Source organism: Canis lupus, chromosome 11 (assembly GCF_003254725.2).
Source record: "Canis lupus dingo isolate Sandy chromosome 11, ASM325472v2, whole genome shotgun sequence".
Classification (NCBI taxonomy): domain Eukaryota; kingdom Metazoa; phylum Chordata; class Mammalia; order Carnivora; family Canidae; genus Canis; species Canis lupus.
This window is the reverse complement of record NC_064253.1, coordinates 49,564,542-49,589,782: the sequence shown is the minus strand read 5'-3', so window position 1 is coordinate 49,589,782 and position 25,241 is coordinate 49,564,542. Positions and strand designations below refer to the sequence as shown.

The window sequence follows — 25,241 nt, the reverse complement described above, 5'->3', positions numbered from 1 at the left end:
CACTGTCCCCAGGTTGGTAGTGTTGAACCCTGGCTGTTCATAACCATTTTGATGTTCCAGCTACACACACCCAGCTCAATTACATCAAAATCCCTGGGGGTGGGGTGACCAGGTGACTCAAATGTTTTAAAACTTCCCAGGTAACTGTAAGTGTAGGCAACGCTGAAAACCAGTACCATATGCAGGGAAGATCTGATGCTAACTTCACACTCAATAAATCTACCACCGTGTTCCAGGAGCATCCTCGTGGGACATTCTTGTTCCAAGTATGAATGGATGAGGGAAGCATCAGAGAAAGCATTAGTGTTGGGACCAGGAACTACACTTGTGTTGATGCGTATGTATTTCCGTGGCAGACTTGGTCAGAGTTCTTGAGAGATGACCTTGGTCAAAATTCTCAGAGGTAGTCTTTAGACTACAAACTTACTGTTTCTGCCTATCAGACTGTTAACCATTTCCTTTTAGTGATTTCTACTTTTTGGATCTTTATGTAACATGTAAAATAAAACGTACTTCACCATTTTTAACTGTATAGCCCAGCAGCATTAAGTAACACTCAGGACCTTGTGCAACCATCACTGTACCTAAAACTTTCTCATCACCACAATTAAGCCCTAACTCTCCATTCCTCTCTTCCCCCTAGCCCCTGGTTAAGTGGTCTCTAGGAATTCGTCCAGCATATTTAAGTATGTATATATTTGTATGCATACGATAATTTGTCCTAATGTGTCTGTCACCTGTACATGCACCATCACATTTTGTCTATTAGTTGGACATGGCTTTCTTTGTTCCTTCTTTGGCTGTGAATGCTGCAAACAACATGGGCAGCAAGTATCTTATTAGCCAAGGAGGGAACTACCAGTTCTATAGTCATTGTTTGGCTTTCTGAGAAACTGCCTAACTTTCTGTATAGAAACACTCATTTTACATTCTCACTAATAAGGTAGAGTTCCAACCTCTCCACATTCTCACCTGTTTTCATTCTGGACTAGTAGGTGTGAAGTGGGATCTCACTGGTTTTGATTTATACTCTTGTGACCGATGTCAAAAACCTTTTTTTTTTTTTTAATGTTAAATATATTATACTACAGGTTTTTAATTTAAAACGTCTTGTCACAGACATTATTTTGAATTCCTTTTTTTTTTTTGCTTTGCTTTTGAATACTTTGTTTTGCCTTCCTGAGCATGTAGCACATACCCAAATGTGAGCTTAACTGTGTGGTACAAACAAAAGAAAGACAGTCTAAGAATAAAGGTTGTCAATTAGGAATGTCACAATGACGAACACTTAAGGTGTGGGAACCACTCTCTTCATAGAGTAAGTTTTAGTGTCTCCTTTTTAACTCAGGTGTGCTCTATGAGGGGAATTTATGACCTGGGCCCCTTAAAGTTGGAAATATTTAAGCTTTCTGATAACAGCAAAACCAGAATAAACAGGCAAAACTCTCACATTCTTACTCCAGTATTTGCTGAGTTTTAAAAACCCCTTTTGGCTCATTACCCTCACCCACTTTCACTCCCCACACTTGTTAACATTTAACTGTAGTTCAACAGCATTTTGTTACCCATTTAACTAGTTAAATGAGAAATCACCTATTCTACCTTAGTGAAAAACCAGTGCTTTTAATCTACGGGGGGGGAAAAAAAAGCCTGTAGTGACACATTGGAAATGCTTTGTAATCAGTATATTAAGGAGACATTCATACATTTCAATTGCTTAATTCTGATTCCAGATTTAAGCTTGTGAACATGACTTTTAAACATACAATTAAAGCTATTCATCATAATTTGCTATACTACCAACATGAAATTACAGTTACTTCGGAGCATAAGTTAAATGGTTTAAAGTAAGCCTGTCACATACCTAGAAGACACCTTCCTGTCTCATACATGCAAATTAACTTCTCCACATAAATGTCTCTTCACTCTAAGTTACCCTGGCTCCTGAAGTCACTACTCTGAAGTTTATCATGGTCCAAAGAGAAGGAAAAAAAGTGTAACCAGGACTGATATATATATATATATATATATATATAATATTAAAAAAAAAAGATGGCACAGAAGGGAATGCAATTCTACAAGTGCAAGCCCTCAAGCAGCAGCATATGATAAACCACTTCTTTAGAGAGGTATCCTTTCTATCACTGATACCACAGGCCAAATTACATAGCATGCCATCTTCAAATAACAGTTGAGGCAATAAAATGCAGAGGCATCACAATGAATCCTACTTAACGTAACTACAGACCAACACTTCTCTACAAATTAATAAATTCTTTGTCTGATTGCCAATTAAATACAAGTTTTAACTTCATAGCTTTAACAATTAAGGGTCATACACTGAAGTCAATACATACACCTAGCATTTCAGTCTGAACTGTTTCATATACATAGAGCTGCAATCAATTACAAGGTATGGCCTAACAAACGCTAGGGGAGATTTTTTTTAAAGTAGTTTTTACAGTATTAAACTTATCTTGCACACTGAAGTCATCATACATACAGGGCAAAGTCAGAGCTTTTATATTTGAGTTTATTCTTCATTTAACTTTTAAAACACTACTATAGTTGAATATTAAAACAAAAACAATAGCAAGTAGTGAGCTATGATTATAGTCCTTCACTCATCCACTACTGCATATAAAATGCCAGCAGCAGTGTTATTCACCGGCCCCATTAAGAAGTCTGACACTGAACACCACCCCTAGGATGATGTTCATCATCCTCATATGCTTCCCCATTGTAATGGCGCCGTCTCTCCTGATTGGGATCAAAGTCCACAAGTTCTACCTGGTCCATTTCATCAGTCTCTTCTACTTCCTTCCTCTCAGGTAGGAGTTTTTCCAGCAAAGAAAGTTTATCAGGAGAGAGAAAGCCATTCTCGGGGAAGTTTACCTGTAAAAAGAAATCTCTACTGTAAGTTCAGTTTGATATACTTCATCATTAGCTTCTTAGAGACGTTATCATTGACCCATTTTCTCCCCAGAAAAAAATGGAATGACTATCTGCCAATCCTAAGTTAGAACACGTGTTCTAAAAGGCACAGCATCTATCTAGCTGAACAGAATTTAAAGCATTAAAAAAATAATTATCGAAAAATTGCACTGTGATGATCACCGTTCTATTCAGCACATGAGAACCCATCCTGAAACACATACTAATTCCTTTTAACAGGTACTTTTTTAAAAGCCGTTTTTCCTCTGAAAAACATTGTTAAAATGTCTATGCTAACCCTAAAGCAATCTATACATTCAATGCACTCCCTATCAAAATACCATCAACTTATAATCCTAAAATTTGTGTGGAACCGGAGAAGATCCCAAATAACCAAAGGAACGCTGGGGGGAAAAAAAACAAAAACAACCCAAACTGGTGGCATCACAATCCCATATTTCAAGCTGTAATCATCAAGACAACATGGTACTGTCACAAAAACACACACACAGATGAATAGAACATAACAGAGAACCCAGAAGTGAACCCTCAATTCTATCGTCAATACTAATCTTCAAGCAAGAAAGATTATCCAACGAAGGTAAAAAGACGGTTTCTTCAACAAATGGTGTTAGGAAAATTGGGCAGCCACATGCAGAAGGATGAAACTAGACCATTTCCTCACACCATACACAAAAATAGACTCAAAATGGATGAAAGACCTAAATGTGAGATAGGAATCCATCAAAATCCTAGAGGAGAACACAGGCAGCAACCTCTGTGACCCTGGCCAAACAGCAACTTGTTACTAGACAGGTCTCCAAAGGCAAGGACAACAAAGGCAAAAATGAACTGTTGGGACTTCAGTAAGATAAAAAGCTTTTGCACAGCGAATGGAATAGTAGACACAACCAAAAGACAACAAAATGGGAGAAGATATTTGTAAATGACATCAGATAAAGAACTAGTATCCAAAACCTATAAAGACCTTACAGACTCAACATCCAATGAATAATCCAATCAAGAAATGGGCAGAGACATGAACATTTTTTCCAAAAGACATACAAATTGCCAACACATGAAAAAATGTTCCACGTATCACTCAGCATCACGGAAATACAAATCAAAGCTACAGTAAGATACCACTTCACACGAGTCAGAATGGCTAAAATTAACAAGTCAGGAAATGACAAGATGTTGGGGAGGATGCAGAGAAAGGGGAACCCCTTTACACTGTTGGTGGGAATGCAAGCTGGTGCAGCCACTCTGGAAAACAGTATGGAGGTTCCTCAAGAAGTTGAAAATAGAATTACCTTCTGACCCAGCAATTGCACTACCAGGGATCTACCCTAAAGATACAAACGTACTGATCTGAACGGGCACCTGCACCACAATGTTTATAGAAGACGACAGACAAATGGATAAATATAATGTGATGTGTATAAATACACACACAAATGGAATACTACTTTGCCATCAAAAAACCACAAAATCTTGCCATTTGCAACAATGGGGATGGAACTACAGAACAGTATGCTAAGTGAAATAACTCAATCAGAGAAAGACAGTCCTATGATCTCTCACCTGTGGAATTTAAGAAACAAAACAGGATCATAGGGGAAGAGAGGAAAAAATAAACCAACGAAACCAGAGAGGGAGACAAACCATGAAAGACTCTTAATCAAAAAAAAAAAAAAAAAAAAAAAAAAGACTCTTAATCATAGGAAACAGAGTTGCTGGAGGAACGGGAGTAATTGGGCGATGGACACTAGGGAGGGCACGTGATATAATGAGCACTGGGTATTACATAGGACTGATGAGTCACTGATCTCTACCTCTAAAACCAGTAATGCATATGTTGACTTCAATTAAAAAAAAAAAAAAAGGCTATTTTTCCTCAAAAAGGCAGTCCTTCTTTGCCCAAAAATGGTTTTTAAAACAAAACTCCCCATTTCTTTAAAACGATAAAAAAAATACGTATTTTTTTTTTTTTACATAAAGGATTTTGAACTATATGGTCACAAGTACAGTTATCAAAAATGTACACAGTTCACTTGGTATCTCCCAAAAATGTTTTTAATGAAAACTATTTATGGGTCAAAGGCAAATATAAGATCAAAACAAAAGGGCTGAAGGTTGCTTTACGAATTCACCCTATTAGCAAACCAAGCAGGGTAGTATTTTGCCAAAAAGCCACAGTAGTTATTTTAAGTGCTTCTGAACTTTAAGATCCCAATTATAGCCTTATATTAGCTCAATTTATTTCTTCCTGGACAAGAGACACTATCAATTTCATGTACTTTACCATTTGGAAATGTAATTGTCATATTTTAATAAGCTAATCATTCTCCAACATCCCCAGAGTACTTTATTTATAGCTTACCTTAAATTCGATGATTAGGCGACCCTTCTCATATGGTCTACGATAAATTGGCATGCCTTCATTTAGCACACACTTGATATCCCCATGCTTGACAATCTGACCTAAAAACATGGAAGTCAAATTTTTCCTTCAAGAGTCACATTTTATGAGGCTTTTATAAAGTACAGAGGAATGTGCTAGCTCACTGACAGGTAATAAATTTATGTGAAGCAATCCCATTACCATTTTAGGGGCTTCCAAAAAGACCCAATATTTTACAATTTCAGCTCAGCTTACAATACCGATAAATAACTGACCAAGTAAAATATCAGTTTTCTCAGTGCCTTTACCACACTCATCTAAGTATCATACCTGGATGAGAGGTGATGACGATGGTTCGGTTGTCAAGAGTAGATATTGGCTTTTGAAAGCCACACAGGGCTTCAACCAGCTGTATATCCATACACATGAAGAGATCTTCTCCTCGTCTATATCAATGTAAATATGACATACACTTAAATTTTTCAAATCACCAATTATTGGAAGTACCATATCATGATGGCAATTGTTTTCTTAACAAGCAAGGGTATAAATAAGGGTCTCTTTCACTAAGATGTCCTTTCTTTCCCTATTCTCGAAACAGCCAAGATCTAGAAACACCAAATACACGGACCCTGCCAGCTATTTCTTGGACAAGACTTTAGAATCCTTCCACACATTGTAGGCAGCTTCTACTATTTATCATCCCTGAACTGTCTCATCCCACTCCCTCTTTGTGCTTAAACTTTCTTTTCCAGGGGATCCCTGGGTGGCTCAGCGGTTTAGCGCCTGCCTTTGGCCCAGGGCGCAATCCTGGAGTCCCGGGATCGAGTCCCACATTGAGCTCCAGGCATGGAGCTTGCTTCTCCCTCCTCCTGTGTCTCTGCCCCTCTCTCTCTCTTATAATAAATCTTAAAAAAAAAAAAAAACAAAAAAAACAAAACAAAACAAAAACACCTTTCCAATTAGTATTAGTAAAACATCCAGGGTACTCTCCAAAAAAACCCTCTTGTTGCTTCACCTCAATTGACAGCATCAAAATCCTGACTTTCACAGCATTTCCCATTGAGACGCTTGTGGGAATGAATGTTCTTTTTCCACTAACAAAAAATCAGTTCCTTCAGATAACATTCCCAACAGATTTACTGGAATCCTACTCTTGTCCAATGCCTTAGTTAGTGGACATTATTTAACAAATTGTTAATCATTCTTGTGCTTCACTTTAAGTTCATTGTGAACAGTATTATTTCAGAGCTACAGAAGACTCATACTAATTTAGTTTTCTACAAAGACAGTGCTAGTCACTTGTTTACAGTTAAAAACAACCCAATGTATCACAAACTCAGGATTGAAAGAGGCAAAAGTTTTAGGTTATTTCAAGTTAACTGCTTAAACAAACACGGTTTTGGGATGTGTTCCCTAAGCCATTCATTTATATTCATACAAAACATCTGTAGTAAAAACATCCTTCAAATTCCAGATTGGGTAATGATTTCCTTAAGTTTAGACAAAACCCAAAATCTGATCCTTTTTGCTTTAGCTTATTGAAACAGTGCTTAACTTTTGAAAAAAGACATCATCATATATAACTCAACTCTCCTGCTGCTCTTCAGGCTGTTTCCAAGTAATGTCTTGAAAGTAATGAAAAGCTCATTTAAAAAATATGCAAGACTTCAGGTTGAGTAGTTGATAAAAGTTCTTACCGAGTAAAAACAGCATGGTCCTTCTGATCTAAAACAATGATAATATCTCCTGGTTCCAGTCCTGGTTCTTGGTCTCCCTCACCATGGAATGTTATCTTCTGGCCATCTTTCATGCCTAAAAACAAAAGATTTTATACTCTTGTTTAACATCCTACTAAAGTCCAAATCTCAATCTGTTAAATACTGGTGTCTATCTGTTTATGAATCTGGGGGGGGGGGGGGGAAGCCATGTCTTTGTTTATGCTAAACATACTGAAATGACTAAGACAGACTAGTAACGTGGGCAATTTTCTTAATGAATAAGGTGATCACAGTAGTGAACACAAACTCTAGATGCGAAAAGATGAGGCTCCAAATTTCAGAGCTATTTACTACTAGTTGGATTACCCTGGGGAAGCAAGTTGCATAACCTTCCAAAATACCAACTTTCCTAGAGATCTACCTCAACAGGGCTGTCTTGAAGATTAAATAATTTAAAAGGCCCACACTGCCACCAAAATAGCTGACTGGCAAACATTATAACCATAATTCTTATTTTAATTTCATTACTTACTTATGTCCTTATCTCCTGAACCAATGATCATTGAGGTGACCTCCACAGGTGCAACTTTGTTTTACTCACTGTGGAAAATATTAAACTTCTATATGTAGCCAATACTACAACAAATTCCTAAATACTCATCAAACTAGATCTAGCAGCTATCAACTCCTAATAGTTCATGTATTATACCTCCACCCACATTCCCCTCCCCCAGCAACATATTTTGAAGCAAAATCCCAATCTTACAAATACCTCAGTGTGTACCTCTGAAAAACTAAGAACTTAAACCACAATACCAGTATTATACACTGACAAAATCATTTGTGAAGCCAAGTAACTATCTTGATAGAGCGGTGAAGCAATTAAACTCAACTAGGTTTTGCTGGTTTTCCCACTATCATAAAGACCATGGGTAAATACAGCAAAATGGCTTCACTTGCCACTAATGCCCTCCCCAAAATACATACTGTTAGTAGGAAGACGAGGTCTTAGTAGAGCAAAATAAGTATCAAAATTCTACTAAACATGAGTCAATGAGGGAGTCATGAATCACATGTAAGAATACTGCAGGGCCTTAGAGTAAATGTATGTAGTTAATATGTAACATTCATATTATCAACAGTTCCACCAGTATGCATAGTGGAAATTAAATTCATTAAATTTTCATGTAAATTAATGAAAGTCCAAAGAACATTACCACATATTCATAATCTAAGTTCTTACATATCAGTTAAGAAATAAAACATGTTCATGAACTTAAGAGAAATTAAGGAAGTATTTTATTGAGACCCCCTGAATTCTTTGCCTAACCCCATTCCCCCATGCTTAATAAATAGGCATATTCCAGGGTGCCTGGCTAGCTGAGTCTGGAGCATGTGACTCTTCATCTAAGGGTTCTAACTTCAAGCCCCAAGTTGGGTGTAGAGATTACTTAAAAATAAAACAAAATCGGGATCCCTCGGTGGCGCAGCGGTTTGGCGCCTGCCTTTGGCACAGGGCGCGATCCTGGAGACCTGGGATCGAATCCCACATCGGGCTCCCAGTGCATGGAGCCTGCTTCTCCCTCTGCCTATGTCTCTGCCCCCCTCTCTCTCTCTCTCTGTGACTATCATAAATAAAGTTAAAAAAAAATAAAAAAAAAAATAAAACAAAATCTTCAAAACAGAAAGGTAAGCATATCCCTTAATCTAGCAGTCCCCAAGGAAATTAATAATGTGTGAATACCAATTAAAAAAAAAAAGTAAGAAAATAAAAAAGTAGACCAAAAAAAAAAAAAAAAAGACAATGTAATGATTTAATAGAAAAGAATTAAGTGTGAAACACCAATCATTTGCTGATGTCAGTGTTATATTAAGTGAGGAGATCCCTGAAGAATTCCCTATAAATATACGAAGGCTTGGGATGAAAAAGCATTTGCTTTGTGGCTAAGAGTTATCTCTGGGTGATAAAATCATACATAAAGCCTACTAAGGATAATTTTTAGTTAACTATAAAATACAGTATTAATAAACTTGCCACAGCACTCAGGAATTCAAAATGACAAAGTGCCTCAGACTCACCTTTGTCAATATGCACCTCTAGAATCTTCTTCTCTCGAACGATCTTCCTTCCGTTGCAGCTTTTACATCTATCTTTAGGACTGATCCGTTCCCCATGGCCCTGGCACTCCATGCACACAGATTGAATTTGCTGAACCATTCCAGGTCCTATCTGATGAATTCTTATTTGCATTCCAGTACCTCGGCAATTGGGACAACATTCGACTGCTCCTTTCTTACCACCTCGGCCTGAACAGTTTAAAAACAAATGTTTAAATTGAGTATCAGATAGAATAACAAAATTTTTAAATGAATTCTCAAACATTACATTTAGTTTCCAAGATCTGATGGATGCTGCCCTAAAAGTCTACAATTCAGCCTTTTTAGATTTGATAAAATATAGTTACCATCAGCTTCACTTATCTACTGACATTTGACTGTGGTCTTCCCAAAAAGCACCATTTCAGAATTTTGTTTTAAAAATTGTGCTCCCAAAGCACTATTTTTAGTGCTACTTTATCTGTTAAGATGGAAACATTTAAAAATTTATTCTTTAGATAATAACCTACTTCTGAACAGCTTATTAAAAAGATCAGGTTCTGGGGTCCCTGGGTGGCGCAGCGGTTTGGCGCCTGCCTTTGGCCCAGGGCGCGATCCTGGAGACCCGGGATCGAATCCCACATCGGGCTCCCGGTGCATGGAGCCTGCTTCTCCCTCTGCCTGTGTCTCTGCGCCTCTCTCTCTCTCTCTCTCTGTGACTATCATAAATAAATAAAAATTAAAAAAAAAAAAATAAAAAGATCAGGTTCTTAGCTAAGAATTAAACAGTTAAGTGTCTAAAAAAGAGGACACTTAAAACCGTCTTACAGGTTCTGAACCATTAGAATAAGTTTGAGAGAACAGGGAAGTGTTCACCTCTGAATTGGATTGATCCCAAAGACATCAAATTAGATTGATCCCAACTGCATTTAAAAACACATGAAAAAGAGTGGTATGTTGCTAATATTTCTCAAGGTGGTAGGTTCAGATTTTCTTCCTACTTGTATTAGGTAGTGTGTTGTCAGTTTTATGTATCTGCAAGAGCTTCAGTTTCATTTTCAGTTATAGGTGTTAAAAGACCATACCTTCACATTTATCGCAAATCACATTCTTTTGCAGAGCTAGTTTTCTTGTTGCGCCATTATAGAGATCTTCTAAGGTTACTGAGAGCTGATGTACAACATTTTTACCTAAAACAAAACACTGCTCATTAAAAATCTGAGATGCTATTTATATGTACGTTAATCCCACTTTAAAAAGAGAATGAAAATATGTATTTCACAGGATACACCTGTTGAGCACCTATTACACAAGATGGTCACACTATCACCTGATCCTCAAATTGAAATGTAATTTCAGATGAGGAAAATTGGGTGGACAGTATCTTGCCTAAGGACGCATTTGTGGCTACCTTACAAACTACAGCAGTCAAAAACCTCAACTGCAAAATCACTTGGGAAAACCAATGTTAAATATCAAGTTTCACAATAAATTAATCCAAACTGCATCCCTAATATATTCTTTGAATCTTTCACTTCAGTATGGTAATGACGTAGCCAATCACTTCATCCACAAACTCTTCATCACTAAGTTCCAAGTAAGCAAGATTGGCCAGGGAAGCAGATATATTTATCCAGTCTCCATAGAAGACTATCAATTCCCACTTTTCTAAAGAGTAGCACACTTACTTTTAGGGCAGCAGTACTTAAAAACTGTATTTCTCATACCATGCTGTCCAACAGACCTTCCTGCGGTGAAAGGTCTTACATCTGTGATATCGAACACGGTAGCTGCTAATCACATGTGGCTATTTAGAATGTAAATGAGGCTACCACAGAAAAAGGAATGTTTTGAATTAATCTAAATTTAAATGTGGCCAATGGCTACAAAGGAGTGCCGTATCTCATTTTAAAATGTGAAGTGGAACTGGGGGTTATTCTGTATGTTAGTAAATTGAACACCAATAAAAAATAAATTAAAATAAATAAATAAATAAAATGTGAAGTGGAAGGTGGAGATTGCATAAGGATACAAAGGCTACAGAAATGAGGTCATCTGCCAATGGTTAATAAGTTCCTAGTTACTGATTCTTCCAGAGACTTGTATCCACCACAAAACAGTACTGCCTCATGCCCAAGTGAAAAAAGCTCCCTCACTAGTAGCTGGACATGTCTAACGAATACTTTCAGTTTGCAAAGAAGAGTGTGACTCCAGTAACTACATCCTTTTGTTCGTAGCTCCACCTTTGGTCCTATAAAATATAGTCCCATGAAAAAAAATAAAATATATTCCCATGTAGTTGATTCTAGCATACTGGAAACTGCCCCTCTTACTTTAGCTTTATAGATTTGAGAATATGGGAAAGAAAACAAAACTCCTTTAGTGTGATTACATATGCTCCATTATCACACCAAAAAACCCACCTTTCATTAATCAAGGTCAAAGTTTGCCAGTCAGTTCCTTAATTACCCGCCCCTAAAAACCGCTTGTTTTTCTGTGGGACAAATCACCCAACCTTAGAACAATGAACTTTGACTGCAAATTGTTCTAAGATAAATTCTGTAACTACATTTCTATTAAACGTTAAAGGCACATATTCTATTAATAAAGCTGAAACAAAATTAAACACCATAAGCTATTTAGAGGCAATAAACTTGGGCTCCATTCCTCACTCTACTAATGCCTTGCTATATATAACCTTGAAAAAATTTAATTTCTGGCTCTGGGGGGAAGGGATCAAATAAGATCTCTAAAAAGGGTTTGCAAAGTATGCCCCTATACTCTATTCCTTCAATTAACGATTGATAACCTTCCTGAAATCATACATATAAGAGCTTTACAAGTATTCTCTTTAGGGTAGGATTGGCTTAGCTACATCAATCTCAGTTTAAAAAACTACATCATAAATCAAAGTGGCAGTTTTAGTTTGCAACATTATACCAACATGTAAACGTTTCAAATAGAGGATTTCTCAAGAATTTGCTTTCACCACGGGCTACTTTAATTTGCTCCATGTGGACCAGATTATTCTTACCTCTCCGTTCTCTCTGCATCCTGCCTCCTCCTCCAAAAAACATATCAAAGATGTCCATGGGGGAGCCAAAACCACCACCAGCTCCACCTTCTTTAATTGCCTGTTCTCCTCCTTTGTCATATAATTCCCTTTTCTTTGCATCAGAGAGCACTTCATAAGCTTGAGAAATCTGTTTAAACTGTTTGAAAGAAATTTCACTTTAAAAGGGTTGCAAGGTAGGCAGCGTATTACACATACTCGTCAGATTGTTCTAAGTACTATACACCTGACAAAGAATCACACAGCTACATTTAAAAGTATGACTACATCACTTGCCTTCTCTCCTTCATTTGGATTCTTATCAGGGTGGTACTTCAAGGCCAGTTTTCTGTAAGCCTTTTTCAATTCCTCCTGGGTGGCATTGGGTTTGACCCCCAAAACATCATAGTAAGTGGTTTCTTTCACCATTTTCTACAGCCTAAAATGAAATACAGTTTTAACTTTCACTTGTAAATTTTTAATAGTTAAAATCAGAGTTAAGGCAAAGAAATCTGTTCTTTCCCAAATCTGGTAAAAAAACAAAAAACAAAAAAACCAAAAAAAAACAAAAACCACCTTCCCTAAACTTCACACAAGGTAACAATCCCTTTGGTAACTCAGCCATAGATTCTAATGAACTAAGTATTAGCTAATAATTATCGGGGACTAATTCAAAGGCCTTCCTACAGCAGCTGGGTCCCCCCTCCTCCTTCACGGGAAAGCTCCATACTAACGCCACTATTATCTGGATTCTTCCGGTTTCTCTTTCCAGTACTGACAGCCGTAATCAAAAAGAGCACCAATAGGATCAGCTTATTGGTTATTAGAGTATCATTGTCTTTGGCAAATCTGATAAGCCCTACACTCCCTAAATAAAAAACATTTGGGCACGGGGAAGGAGGAAAGGGAGCGGTTTATGAAACTGATTAAGAGCACAAGAAAGCAAGTTCCCCTCCCCCTCCGAAGGATGTTTCTCAATCACAGAACTTCTAGCATCTCCACTTTGACCATCGAATCCCTCTCGCCCCCACAAGCCAGCGTAGCTTCCACGTCGTTTAAAGGTTTTTTTCCCCCGTAACCTAGGCGCAGACCGTTAAGGTTTTCTTCCTCCCACCTTGACCGAAGAGGTGGGAGAACCCCAGCCAGCCCTCAACAAAGGGAAGGAGGAGAGACCGGAGAAGCGGCCGCAGCCTCCGCCCCGCTCCCCCCGCAGCCCCTCGCCCCTGGCTCTTCCCGCGCGTGCGCGCAGGGTCGCCCACCGCCAGCAAGCTGAGGCGGAGGGGACGCGGGGGCGCGCACGGGGCGGGTGCAAAGCCGCAAGCCGCAAGTCCTTGGGGACCTCAGGCTAAACAGTGTGGAGAACGCTTCAGGAAACGCCTCGGGCCCACTCACCGCGTGCCGGAGCCCGGCTGCCGCGGCACACCAGCCCTCCCAAACTGAGAATCGTGGATGCAGGAACCGACAACCCTCCCGCCCACGCGGAGCCAACCGCCTCCCACCGCGGCTCCATCCGGCTTCCCCGCGCCAACAATGGCGCCGGCCTTGGGAGGAGGGGGAGCGCGAGGGCCGAAACTCACCGGTGAGAGGGCCGAAGCCGGTGTGGGGGAGCGGGAAGGGGCGCGTTGCTGGGCGCAGCTCGGGCAGCCGCCGCTCCTCCGCGTCTCACCGAGCGTTCTGGAAAGTTCCGCCCGGCGCGCCGCAGCCGTCGCCTTTTGTAGCCGAGTCCAGGCGCGTCACTCCACGGAAGTCCCGCCCCTTTCGCCGCTGCCACCGCCCCGCGGTTACCTCGGCAACGGCGCGGGGGCGCTCGGGCTGGGAGGAGCTGTGCCGAAGGGCCTTGTGGGGGTGGGCTCAAACCTGGGTTCCCAGCGCTCGTGGAACTTTCTGGAGTTCCTTCCTCCGCCCCGCGGGGCCCGGGAGTGCGGAAGTCTCTGGCGGGAGCGGGGATTGCTAAGGAGCTGTGCGGTCCTGGGCCAACTACGAATTCCCAAGTTCGCGGGCCGCTGCCGCCTGTGAGGACAATGAGGGCTCGGGAATCGAGCCCCGTGCAGGAGCTGAGGTGGGAGCAGGAGCCTCTCAGAACAAAGCCCTGCCCGGACCTCCTTTCTGCCGGCTCCTCTTTTGCGTCTTCGGGCGTCTGTCATTGGCTCGGTTCCTCAGCCCTGAGATTCTCGAAACCCGCCGAGGAAGAAGTGCAGAACAAAGGTGCTTGGGCCTGCTCTGGACAACCTCACAGTCCTTGGATTTTTTTCTTTTTCACGTGAAGTCCATGGCCTTGTAATCCACCAAATTGCAAGTGGAAGAGCTGTGTGCAAGTCCAGGCGTCTGTGTATGTTATTTGCCTTGGTCTTGACTGTGTCTTACATACACATGGAGTACAGGGAAATGTTTGGAGTGCATTGGTGCAAACCGAGAGCCTTGGAGCCCTGGCCTGGCATTCACCCTGTTGGCTAGTGAGGGGCACCAAGAGTGGCTAACGAATCATTTTGTTTGAGCTAAATTTTAGGCTACACCACTCTGTGAACTTGGATTCACAGTCCGCAAAGTGAGTCCTTGTACTTTCAAATGTTGAAATGGGAGCCATAATGGAAAATGGAATCTGTTACATTCAAGAATATCAAACAGGAGTGTGTGTCTACCACCAAGAAAGCTGGAGATGCAAAGTAGAGAAACCTGTGTTCACATCACTTAGATTTTAGTGGGGAACCATATATGTCAATGAGCTTAAGGGAACCATAAAATACAGGTCAACAGGGGAGACAAGTGTATCAAATCTGATGGAATAGGGAAAGGAAAGTCGTTGAGCTGAGTTTTTTTTTTTTTAAGATGTCACTTAGAAATTTGATTAGCATATAGTGTATTATTAGTTTCAGAAGTAGAGTCCAGTGATTCATCGGTTGTACAGAACATTCGGTGCTTGTTTCATCATGTGCACTCCTTGATGCCCATCCCCCCACCTTCCACCCCTCCAACAACCCTCAATTTGTTTCCTATGGTTAAGAGTCTCTTATGGTTTATCTTCCTCTCTAATTATGGCTTATTTTATTTTTCCCTTTTTCCTCTATGCTCCTCTGCTTTGTTTCTTAAATTCCATATATGAACGAAACCATAAAACTGTGTTTCTCTGATTGACATTTTACTTGGCATAATACCCTCTTAGCTCCATCCACATCATTGCAAATGGCATTTTTGATGGCTGAGTAGCAGTCCATTGTATATGTATGCCACATCTTTTTCCATTCATCTGTTGATGAAATCTGGGCTCTTTCCATAGTTTAGCTATTGAGAAATAGCCGTTGCTGTTATATAAACATGGGGGTGCAGGTGCCCCTTTGGATCACTACATTTGTATCTTTGGGTGTATACTTAGTAGTGCAATTGGTAGGTCCTAAGGTGGCTCCATTTTTAACTTTCTGAGGAACTGCCATTGAGCTGAGTTTTAAAGGGAGAAAAATATTCACTGCAAAAGAGAAAGCAAAAGAGAAGGCTAATGAAAGAATGTGATACTTCTAGGGAATTGTAAGTAATTAGATATTACCATAGCTAAGGGAGTGGGTGGCAGTAGGCTAGGCTTCAGAGCTAGTTGGGGAACAACCTTGGGTATAGCTTGCTAAACTCAGTATTTTGAATTTTAACCATTGAGGCATTCTGATGTGTACCTTTTCAACCTCCCCTCTTTTTTTTTTTTTTTTTTTTTTAAAGATTTTATTTATTCATGAGAGAGAGGCAGAGACATAGGCAGAGAAATGCAGGAGCCTGATGTGGGACTCCATCCCAGGACTCCAAGACCATGCTCTGGGCGGAAGGGAGGCACTAAACCGCTGAGCCATCCAGGGATTCCCAGCCTCACCTCTTTTATTTAAACTGTGCACCCAGTCACACTAAGCTATCTGCAGTTTTCCCAAATGTACTTGTCCACTTCTCTGCTTTCGCTTTGACAAAGAGGCACATAGAGGCACATAATCTTTACAATATTAGATACTACCTTCTCAACTTATTGCCTCTGGTATAAACTTTGTTTCTTTAACCAATACTTATTTAAAGTCTAATACTGCCAGGTAGAGCACTGGGGTTGGGTAATATAAAAATCACTGAAATCATGTTCTCTGCCTTCAAGGATCTCACCACACAAAAAAGGATAAGTTGTGTTGTAAATGCTAATAAAGGAAGAGTATTGAGATGCTGAGTAGTGGAACCTTGCACCATCCAGATGAGTATCTCAGACCAAGAGTCCAGTAAGTATAAAAAATGTGAACAATCAATAGAGAACAATAAAAAATTACAAGTTCATGTGTTTTGAAGCATAGTTCTAAAATTCCGACCTCACCATTTTATAAACCTATAAACAAACCTGCATTGGTTAATCTAACATCAGTTAAGCATGTAGAATAAGTAGAATATATCAAAGAACTTCAGCTGAGAGTTTCCACAATAAACGTTATGTCCAGTATTTCTTTTTTTAAAATAATTTTTACCATAATTTTTAAAAAAGATTTATTTATTTATTCATGAGAGACAGAGAGAGAGAGAGAGAGGCAGAGACACAGGCAGAGGGAGAAGCAGGCTCCATGCAGGGAGCCCGACATGGGACTCAATCCTGGGACTCCAGGATCACACCCTGGGCTAAAGGCAGTGTTAAACCCCTGAGCCACCCGGGCTGCCCTTACGTCTAGTATTTCTTAAATATTACTGTATTTAGTGTTTCCTTTTGCTTCAGGAATCCCATCGAAATTCCCAAAATTTTGAGAAAGATGGAAGTCAGAATAAAGGTATGAAATGTAATATTTAAAATCCTTTTAAAACCTGCAAGCTGGAGCACCTGGGTGGCTCAGTGGGTTAAGCATCTGTCTTTGGCTCAGGTCATGATGCCAGATTCCTGGGATGGAGTCCTGCCTTGGGCTCCCTGCTCAGTGGTGAGTCTGCTTCTTCCCTCTCCCTTTGCCCCTTCCCCCTGCTTGTATGGGCTCACTCATGCTCTCTCTCTCAATAAATAAATAAAATCTTAGCCCCCTCCAAAACCTTGCAAGCTAAGTGAACTTCATTCTTTATTAAGAATACAATAAAGGGTGTAAAAGTTGGTTTTAAAAAAGGAAAACTATGTGCTTATTTGCTTGTATGTGTACAGAATATTTCTCAAGGGTATCCAACAACTTGAAATACGATTGCCTTAGGAGAGAGGAAGGTGCTGGGGAGAGGAGATATTTCAGAAAACACTATTTTGTAATTTTGGAATATTTAGGCTATTTGAATGTAGTACTTATTTAAAAAGTTAAATTTAGGGATCCCTGGGTGGCGCAGCGGTTTGGCGACTGCCTTTGGCCCAGGGCACAATCCTGGAAACCCAGGATCGAATCCTACATCGGGCTCCCGGTGCATGGAGCCTGCTTCTCCCGCTGCCTATGTCTCTGCCTCTCTCTCTCTCTCTCTCTCTCTCTCTCTGTGACTATCATAAATAAATAAAAATTAAAAACAATAAAAAATAAATAAATAAAAAGTTAAACTTAACAAAGTATAAAACACTTTCTTCCCACTTCAGGCTTTGAACTAGTAATTTTTCACCCCAACAGCAGAATTAGCCTTAAAAAACATTACATATGTTCTAATATTTTTCTCTCATAGAAACCTAATGATGCTAAAAAATGTCCTTTTTGTTTTAATGATTTTATTTATTTATTCATGAGAGACAGAGAAAGAGAGAGAGAGAGGCAGAGACACAGGCAGAAAGAAAAGCAGGCTCCATGCAGGGAGCCTGATGTGGGTCTCGATCCCAGGATTCCAGGATCATGCCCTGGGCTGAAAGCAGGCGCTAAACCACTGAGCCACCCAGGCATCCCTAAAAATATGTCTTGATGAATATTCTAGCTTTTCAGTTAGAGAACTCAGTACCTTTAAGCAGTGTTATTTATATAAAATACAAAAAGATTAGCAATAATTTAGCATGTGATTTTTTTTTTGTTAAGTGGAATCATATACATGCTGTTTGAAACATCTTTTTTTTTAAACTTCTCTCTTTCAATTTTGTCATCTTACCGTATTAGAATAAATAAATCTACCTTATTATTTTTAATAGCTTCATAATGTATAGTATGCAGGCATTATAATTTATTTGACCATTCCTGTATTGATGAACATTTTGGCAATTTCCAGTGTTTTACAAACAATGCTGCAGAGAATTTCTCAAATACAGCTATAGACACTCATGCCAGTGTTTCTGTAACGTGAACATCTAGAATTGAAGTTGTTGGGTCAATGTAAATGCAGGTTTAAAATTGTAGTAAGTAAGTACTCTTCCCTTTTTTGACTTTTGTGTTTCTTTTCTTCTCTCTTCATTTCCCCTCTTTATTATGCTTAGGCAGCTTTCACCAATCCAGCATTATAAATGTATTCTCCCGGGTTTTCTTCTAGTTGTTTCATCATTCCATTTTTTACATTTAAATCTTTATTCCCCTAGAACTGATTTTGGTGTAAATGCTGAGGATTATTTGTAAGTAATTGAGTTTTATTTTTCTTCAAATGGTGAACCAGTTTTTCTGTTTTAATACTGTTTTTCCTGACTAATATGAAATGCTATTTTTCTTATATACTGAATTTACATTAAAATGCATTTTAAAAATTATTTTTCAAAGATTTTATTTATTTGAGAGAGAGAGAGAACACGGACATGAGCAGGGGAAGGCAGAGGGAGAGGGAGAAGCAGACTCCCAGCTGAGCAGGGAACCTGACGCTCCCAGGACCCTGGGATTATGACCTGAGCAGAAGGCAGACACTTAACTGACTGAGCCACCCAGGCACCTCTTACGATGCATTTTAATGTCTTGGGAGGCCTAGGTCCCCTCAGTGTTCCTCCTTTTTACAGTTTTTCCTGGCATTTTCTAGTTTGTTTATCTTTCCAGATGAATTTAAGAATACTTCTGACCAATTAACCCTAAATCCTGATGTGATTTGGATTGTGATTACAATTACAGTGCTTTTATATGTCAGTTGGTTTGGGGAGAATTAACATGTCTATCAGGTTGACTCTTCCTATCCGTGAACAAGGTATATTATGCATACAGCTACATATTCCCTTTATTGTGTTTTATAGTTGCTGTTTTTTTTTTTTCTTAGAATTTATTTATTTATTCATGAGAGACACAGGGAGAGAGAGAGAGAGGCAGAGACACACCATGCAGGGAGCCGGATGCAGGACTCCATCCCAGGACTCCAGGATCACGCCCTAGGCGCTAAACTGCTGAGCCACCCAGGGATCCCCTATAGTCGCTCTTTTTTAAAGGCTAGGTCCCGATCATTTCTTCTTGAGGTTGTTACTAAACATTGTCTTTTTGTTATCATGAGTGGTCTTTTGTCTTACCATTTATTTTATTTCAGTGGTATGCTTCATAACTTTTCATAACCATGTGACCATATTACAAGTGTCCAAGGAGGTAGCTGGATGGCTAGAGGCATGACAGAAACCAAGTCATTGGGGCTTGAGCACTATGCTAGTAGTTTGAATTTTATCTTGAAAAAATATTGAGAGGATGGTGACATAACCTCTAAGAGCGGACTTTTTTTCTGAGTACCTATCAGGCACTGGGCTAAACTTTCTACAAGTATTGTCATATATTAATCCTCACAGCAACTCTTTTTTATAGATTATTTGATCATACTTACATTTTATTTATTTTTTATTTTTTTTATTAAAAATTTTTTTAAAAATTTATTTATGATAGTCACACAGAGAGAGAGAGAGGCAGAAACATAGGCAGAGGGAGAAGCAGGCTCTATGCACCGGGAGCCCAACGTGGGATTCGATCCCGGGTCTCCAGGATCGCGCCCTGGGTCAAAGGCAGGCGCTAAACTGCTGCGCCACCCAGGGATCCCCATACTTACATTTTAGAGCAATCGTTTGGTGCTAATGTGAAAGATGGATTCTTAGGAAGCTTTTATTGTGAGAGAGAAGATTACAAGTGGTGAGGCCTAAATAATAGAAATGGAGAGGGAGAGAAATAGAAACATAGAGGTGGAATCTGCAGCTCATTGTGACTAGCTGCAGAGGTGAGGGAGAAGGAATCATGGCTGACCTCCGGCGTAACGGCCTGAGCAACAGGATGATGCTGAGGCCCTTCCTGGGATAGCGAGCCTAGAAAGAGGAGGACAAGAGGGCTGTGGTGGGGCAGAATTGGAGAGGGTAAAGATGAATCCAGTTTTGGGTGTGCAGAATTACCATTATACTTTTTTCTTTAGATTAAAAAGAGAAAATTTTTATTGGAAAGTACAAAATGGAAAGTAAATTGTACCTGAAATACTGTTTCTTATGCTTGTATAAATTAAATTTCTTGAAATGTTTAGTTTTTAATTGACTGTGGGGCCTAATGAGGCTGGAATTTTTTTTTTTTTTGAGTGTCACCAATTTGCTTTTCTTCTTCTCTGTAGAACTATATATGGTGTAGTCTTCTTTATGAGCTCCTCTCCCTTGCAACCACTCACCATTCCAATTGCTATTTTTTATTTTTTAAATTTTTAAAAATTTTTTTATTTATTCATTTGAGACAGAAAGAATGAGCAAAAGCATGAGCAGGGAGGAGGGTCAGAGGGAGAGGGAGAAGCAGACTCCCCCTTGAGCAGGGAGCCTGACTTGGGGCTTGATCCCAGGACCCCAGAATCATGACCAGATGATGCTTAACTGAGCCACCCAGGTGCCCCTAGTTGTTATTTTTTAAATACATTTTTTATTTTAGAATAGTTTCAGACTAGAAAAGTTGCAAGGATAGTATAGAGCATTCCTTTGTATCTAGCATCCAATTTTCCCTATTGTCAGCATGTTAACATAACAAGAGTTACAACTAATCAACGATCAACGAATACTGATACATTATTAGTAACTAAAGCTCACTATTTATTTGAATGTCCTTAGTTTGTACTTGGTGTCTCTCTTCTGTTCCAGGACCCCAGCCAGGATACCACACATTATTTTTGGTCATAGTGGTCCTTAGACTCCTCTTAAATGTTACAATGTCTCAGATTTTTTAAATTTACTTTTCTTACTTTTGATAACCTTGACAGTTTTAAGGGGCACTGGCCAGATATTTTGTAGACTCTTTTTCATTTTGAGTTTGTCTAATGTTTTTCTCATGGTAAGACTGGGTTTATAATGTCAAAATCCAAACTGTACACTGAATTTAAAAAAGCAGAGAGATGAGTTTATTGCAAGGCTTTCTACCTGCAAGCTGGAGAACTCAGGGCAACTGGAGAAATGAGTTTCAAGTCTAAGGGATTTTTCATGGGGTAAATGTGGAAGGTTTTTTTTTTTTGTTTTGTTTTTTTGTTTTTTTGTTTGTTTGTTTGTTTTTTTCAGATAATTGGTTTCCTAGTGGTCTTCTTTCTTGTTTGGATTAGGGTAGCTGAGTCAGGGGAATGAGGAATTCCAGAGATGGCATGAATTGACTTGGCCTTTGGGAATTGGCTGATGTACTTGCTGATTTCTGAGAAGAACTGTAAATTCCTCTAAGATTAGGTTAAGTGTCCTTTAGATGCCTGTACTGACCATCTCCATTTTGTCTCTGACATAAGTGATTCCATTTTAGTTTGGTTCTACAATGGGTTCGGGGGAGTAAGACCACAATGTTAGTGCTTAGTTCCGTCATATCATATCCAAGGTACATACTATGAACATGACTTATCCCTATTGATGTTTACCTGATCTCACCTGGTGAGGTAGCATTTGTTAGGTTTTTCCCTTATAAAGTTTCTCCTCACCTCAGTCCCCTCTTCTTTTCCATAATGTAAGGAAGTCTTAATCGTCTTGATGTCATTGGCATAAAGGCATGGTCTTGCATAGAGTAGACATTCAGTAAGTGTTGAACTGAACTGGGTCTCTATTATTTTGTGAGTCTCAGAAAAGTCCTGCCAGATAATTTTCTTTATTTAATCAATAAGAAAGTAAAAAATTGAGAATTCAAGTAATTTGCCCAAAGTTACACAGTAAGTAGTCAGATTTGGTATTTCAACTCATTCTTTCTGAATGCAAAGCCTGTCATCTTTCCCTATACCACTCTGGCTTCACGGAGGGTTGTGTTTACTTTGGCCATTTTCCCTAAGTAATTGTAATGGAAAAGTATCCATAGATAATGTGGGTTAGCTCTTTGGTTATATGGAAATTTAATTTTTCATTAATTCATCTTTTCAATTTAAAGTCATACTTCAGACCTCTCAGCCTCAAATTAGGGAGACCTCTGTGCCATGTTTGCTTGATCTGATTCTAATGGAATATCTTCTTTTTAATTCCCTACAGAGTTGTGGAGGGTGGGTTGCAGCAGGGCCTTACTGGGAAAGTGGGTACTAATTAGGATGCTATTACAATAGTATAAAATTGGCTACATAATTTGTGAGTCTCAGTGCAAAATGAAAACATAGGGCCCCTTATTAAAAGATTATTAATAATTTTAAGACAGTGATAGCAAAGGCTCCAAGCATGGAGCCTCTCTAAATGTGAGACTGTGTGTGACTCCACCGGTCACACACCTGTGAACCTGGCTGGGCAATAGTAGAACTGGTAGCCAATATTAAAGCAGTGGAAGTAAGAATGAGAAGAGAGGGTAGTAACACAAGACATTACAGAGGTAAACTTGTAGGAATAGATTGATGGTCAGATATGATAGGTGAGTGGGCAGATAAAATATGGAATGTAAGGTTTCTGATGGATGATGCCATTTACAGACACAGGACATCAGGTGACCTGATTTACTCTGAGGGGAAAATGGTAAGTTCAGTTTTAAACATATTAACATCTACATGTAGTCAGGAACCACTTGGATATACAAGTATCCATAGAAAAAGAGCTGGAGGATAATACTCCAATTTGATAGTACTGCTTACTTATCTCTGAGACTTTAACTTTTTGAAGAAAGCATTCAAGTATTTCTTTTATAATTGAGAAATAATATTTTTTATTAATGAAAATTACAAAATATTATTGTGTTTGTAAGAGAAAAATCAATCTGAAAGTAAAAGTATGTAGAAGTTTGTAGTAAAAAGAAAGGTACTTATGGGATGCCTGGGTGGCTCAGTGGTTGAGTGTCTACCTTTGGCTCAGGTCTTGATCCTTGGGTTCCAGGATCAAGTCCCACGTCGGGTCCCACATCAAGTCCCACATCAGGCTCCTTGTGGGGAGCCTGCTTCTACCCCTGCCTGTCTCTGCCTCTCTCTGTGTGTCTCTCATGAATAAATAAATAAAATCTTAAAAAAAGAAAGGTACTTATGATAGAAATAGACTTGTAGCCATGTATTCTCTGTTGCCAATACCACAGTGCCGGGTTCAAAATAGGCTCTTATTTTACTGTCTTAACTTTTTGTTGAGCATCCACAATTTATTGGTTGCTCTACAGAGTGTATAATTTTGAAAACATGTTTAAAATTTTTAAAAATAGAAGTTTACATTAGATTTTATTTTTACATCCTATTTCTATGTTTTTTTATAACTGGCATGTGATATTTTATATTTTAGTAGTATATTTTACAACTCTCCTTTCTTTTTACAACTTGTGTACTTTTTCTTGGGGGAGGTGACAGGGCAATAGGGACAGCCTGAAGTTGAAAGTCAGGTTTAAGTTCTGGCTCTGCATCTGACTGGCTATGTGATCTCAGGAAAATTACTGAGCCTCTCTGAGCATAGTTTCCTTATTGGTAAAGTGGAGATGAAATTAACTATGCTGGAGATGTGATAGTTAATTAAGACGATAACAGAAAGTTCTTTGTAAATTCTAGATTTTATAAATCCATACCTTTAGTTTTATACCCAGGCCAATGAGCCTCCCATCTCCTTCTCAGATTCATCTCCCAGTAGTCTACCTCCTCAAAGCTGATTTCTCATCATTACCTGAACATGCCTTATTCTTTTCTGCCTTTTTTTGCTCTAATTCATTTATTTAATCAACAAATGTTTATTGAGCACCTTATCTTCCTCAAGGCTTTGTTTAAATGTCACCTTCTCAATGAGCCCTATAGGGTCTACCCTATTAAAAATTGCAATCTGCTATTCCTCCTCAGCATTCCAATTCCTTCTCTGCTCTACTTTTTCTTTTTTTCCATTGCACTGATGATATAACATATTTATTGTCTCTTCTCTCTCTACCTCTGTTCCAATTGAACTAAAATTTCACTTGGGCAGGAATCTTTGTTTTATGATATATCCCAGGCATCTAGAACATTGACGGGCACAGGGTAGGTACTCAATAAATATTTACTGGATGAATACATGAATATGCATTGTGCTCCCTTTAAAGTGCCAGGCCTTAGGGTGACAAGTATTAAGGAGGGCACTTGATGGAATGAGCACTGGGTGTTATACTATATGTTGGCAAATTGAATTTAAATTTTAAAAATGCAAAAAAGAAAAAGAAAAAAAATAAAGTGCCAGGCTGTGTAGGTAACTGAAAGAGGTCATGAAGTCTATTTTACCTTCTCTTTTTCTTTTTATTATGTGAAGGACAATGATTGTAATTTTTCACACTGTTGAAGAATGAAAGGATGCGAACATGTCTTTTCTGTCTTTTTATTTGTAAATTGTGGAATGCCTCATCCATGTGATCCTGACTTATTTCTCTTTTGAGGTCCTCTGTATGCAGTTGGTCAATATGAGTTTTTATATTGATAGAACTCTTTTTAAAGAAAAAAAAAAGAGCTCAATCAGTGTATTTAAAAATAATCTGTTGATCCAGCACACTTAAAACAATGTGTCAGCAACTATTCTTTTTCTCACCCTGTTCTCACATAGGCAGCCACACAACCCAGGGAAAGTCCAAGGCTGGGGGTCTACCTGCAAAATAGAATGAAGAATTAAGGAAGAATACTGCTGCACAGGTATGCAACTGAACTAAATGATTCTTAGTATCTGCTCCAAACTGAGACACTTGATCTGGATCATTTTAGTTTCTAAAGCTTGCTTGTTCTCCTTAATTTGAATAATTCAGTTATATATATATAGATATCTATATCTATATCTATATCTATCTATATCTATATCTATATGTCTATCTATCTTGTCGGTAAATAT

General features: G+C 39.0%; 2 protein-coding genes across 5 annotated transcripts in view; one reads left to right on the top strand and one right to left on the bottom strand.

The window, feature by feature from the left end:
- Positions 1-1,668: 1,668 nt before the first annotated feature.
- On the bottom strand, positions 1,669-13,943 carry DNAJA1 (DnaJ heat shock protein family (Hsp40) member A1). Of its 4 annotated transcripts, none has more exons than XM_025432907.3 (9): positions 13,786-13,943; positions 12,506-12,647; positions 12,191-12,368; positions 10,242-10,346; positions 9,139-9,366; positions 7,039-7,153; positions 5,669-5,784; positions 5,318-5,418; positions 1,669-2,895 (listed from the first exon to the last, which is right to left on the bottom strand). In XM_025432907.3, the coding sequence occupies exons 2-9, from the start codon at positions 12,635-12,637 to the stop codon at positions 2,677-2,679; spliced, it is 1,194 nt and encodes a 397-aa protein (XP_025288692.1). In that variant the 5' UTR covers positions 12,638-12,647; positions 13,786-13,943; the 3' UTR covers positions 1,669-2,676. The 4 variants fall into 4 exon arrangements, with proteins under 4 accessions (XP_025288692.1, XP_025288693.1, XP_048947805.1 ...); XM_025432908.3 differs by lacking the exon at positions 13,786-13,943 and adding an exon at positions 13,601-13,748; XM_049091848.1 differs by lacking the exon at positions 13,786-13,943 and adding an exon at positions 13,323-13,418.
- A 164-nt stretch (positions 13,944-14,107) lies between these two features.
- APTX (aprataxin) overlaps positions 14,108-25,241 on the top strand; it is a 53,393-nt gene continuing 42,259 nt past the window's right edge. Inside the window, exons 1-3 of the mRNA XM_025432915.3 lie at positions 14,108-14,753; positions 16,326-16,443; positions 24,963-25,048. The gene's annotated coding sequence lies outside the window, so the exon portion shown is untranslated. The remainder of the gene's footprint in view (positions 14,754-16,325; positions 16,444-24,962; positions 25,049-25,241) is intronic.

Coding starts and splice junctions, on each gene's coding strand:
- DNAJA1 (XM_025432907.3), bottom strand. CDS start 12,637: ATGGTGAAAGAAACCACTTACTATGATGTTTTGGGGGTCAAACCCAAT. Junction 12,369..12,505: donor ATCCAAATGAAGGAGAGAAG/GCAAGTGATGTA, acceptor TCTTTCAAACAG/TTTAAACAGATTTCTCAAGC. Junction 9,367..10,241: donor GATTTGCGATAAATGTGAAG/GTATGGTCTTTT, acceptor TAAACTGTTCAG/GCCGAGGTGGTAAGAAAGGA.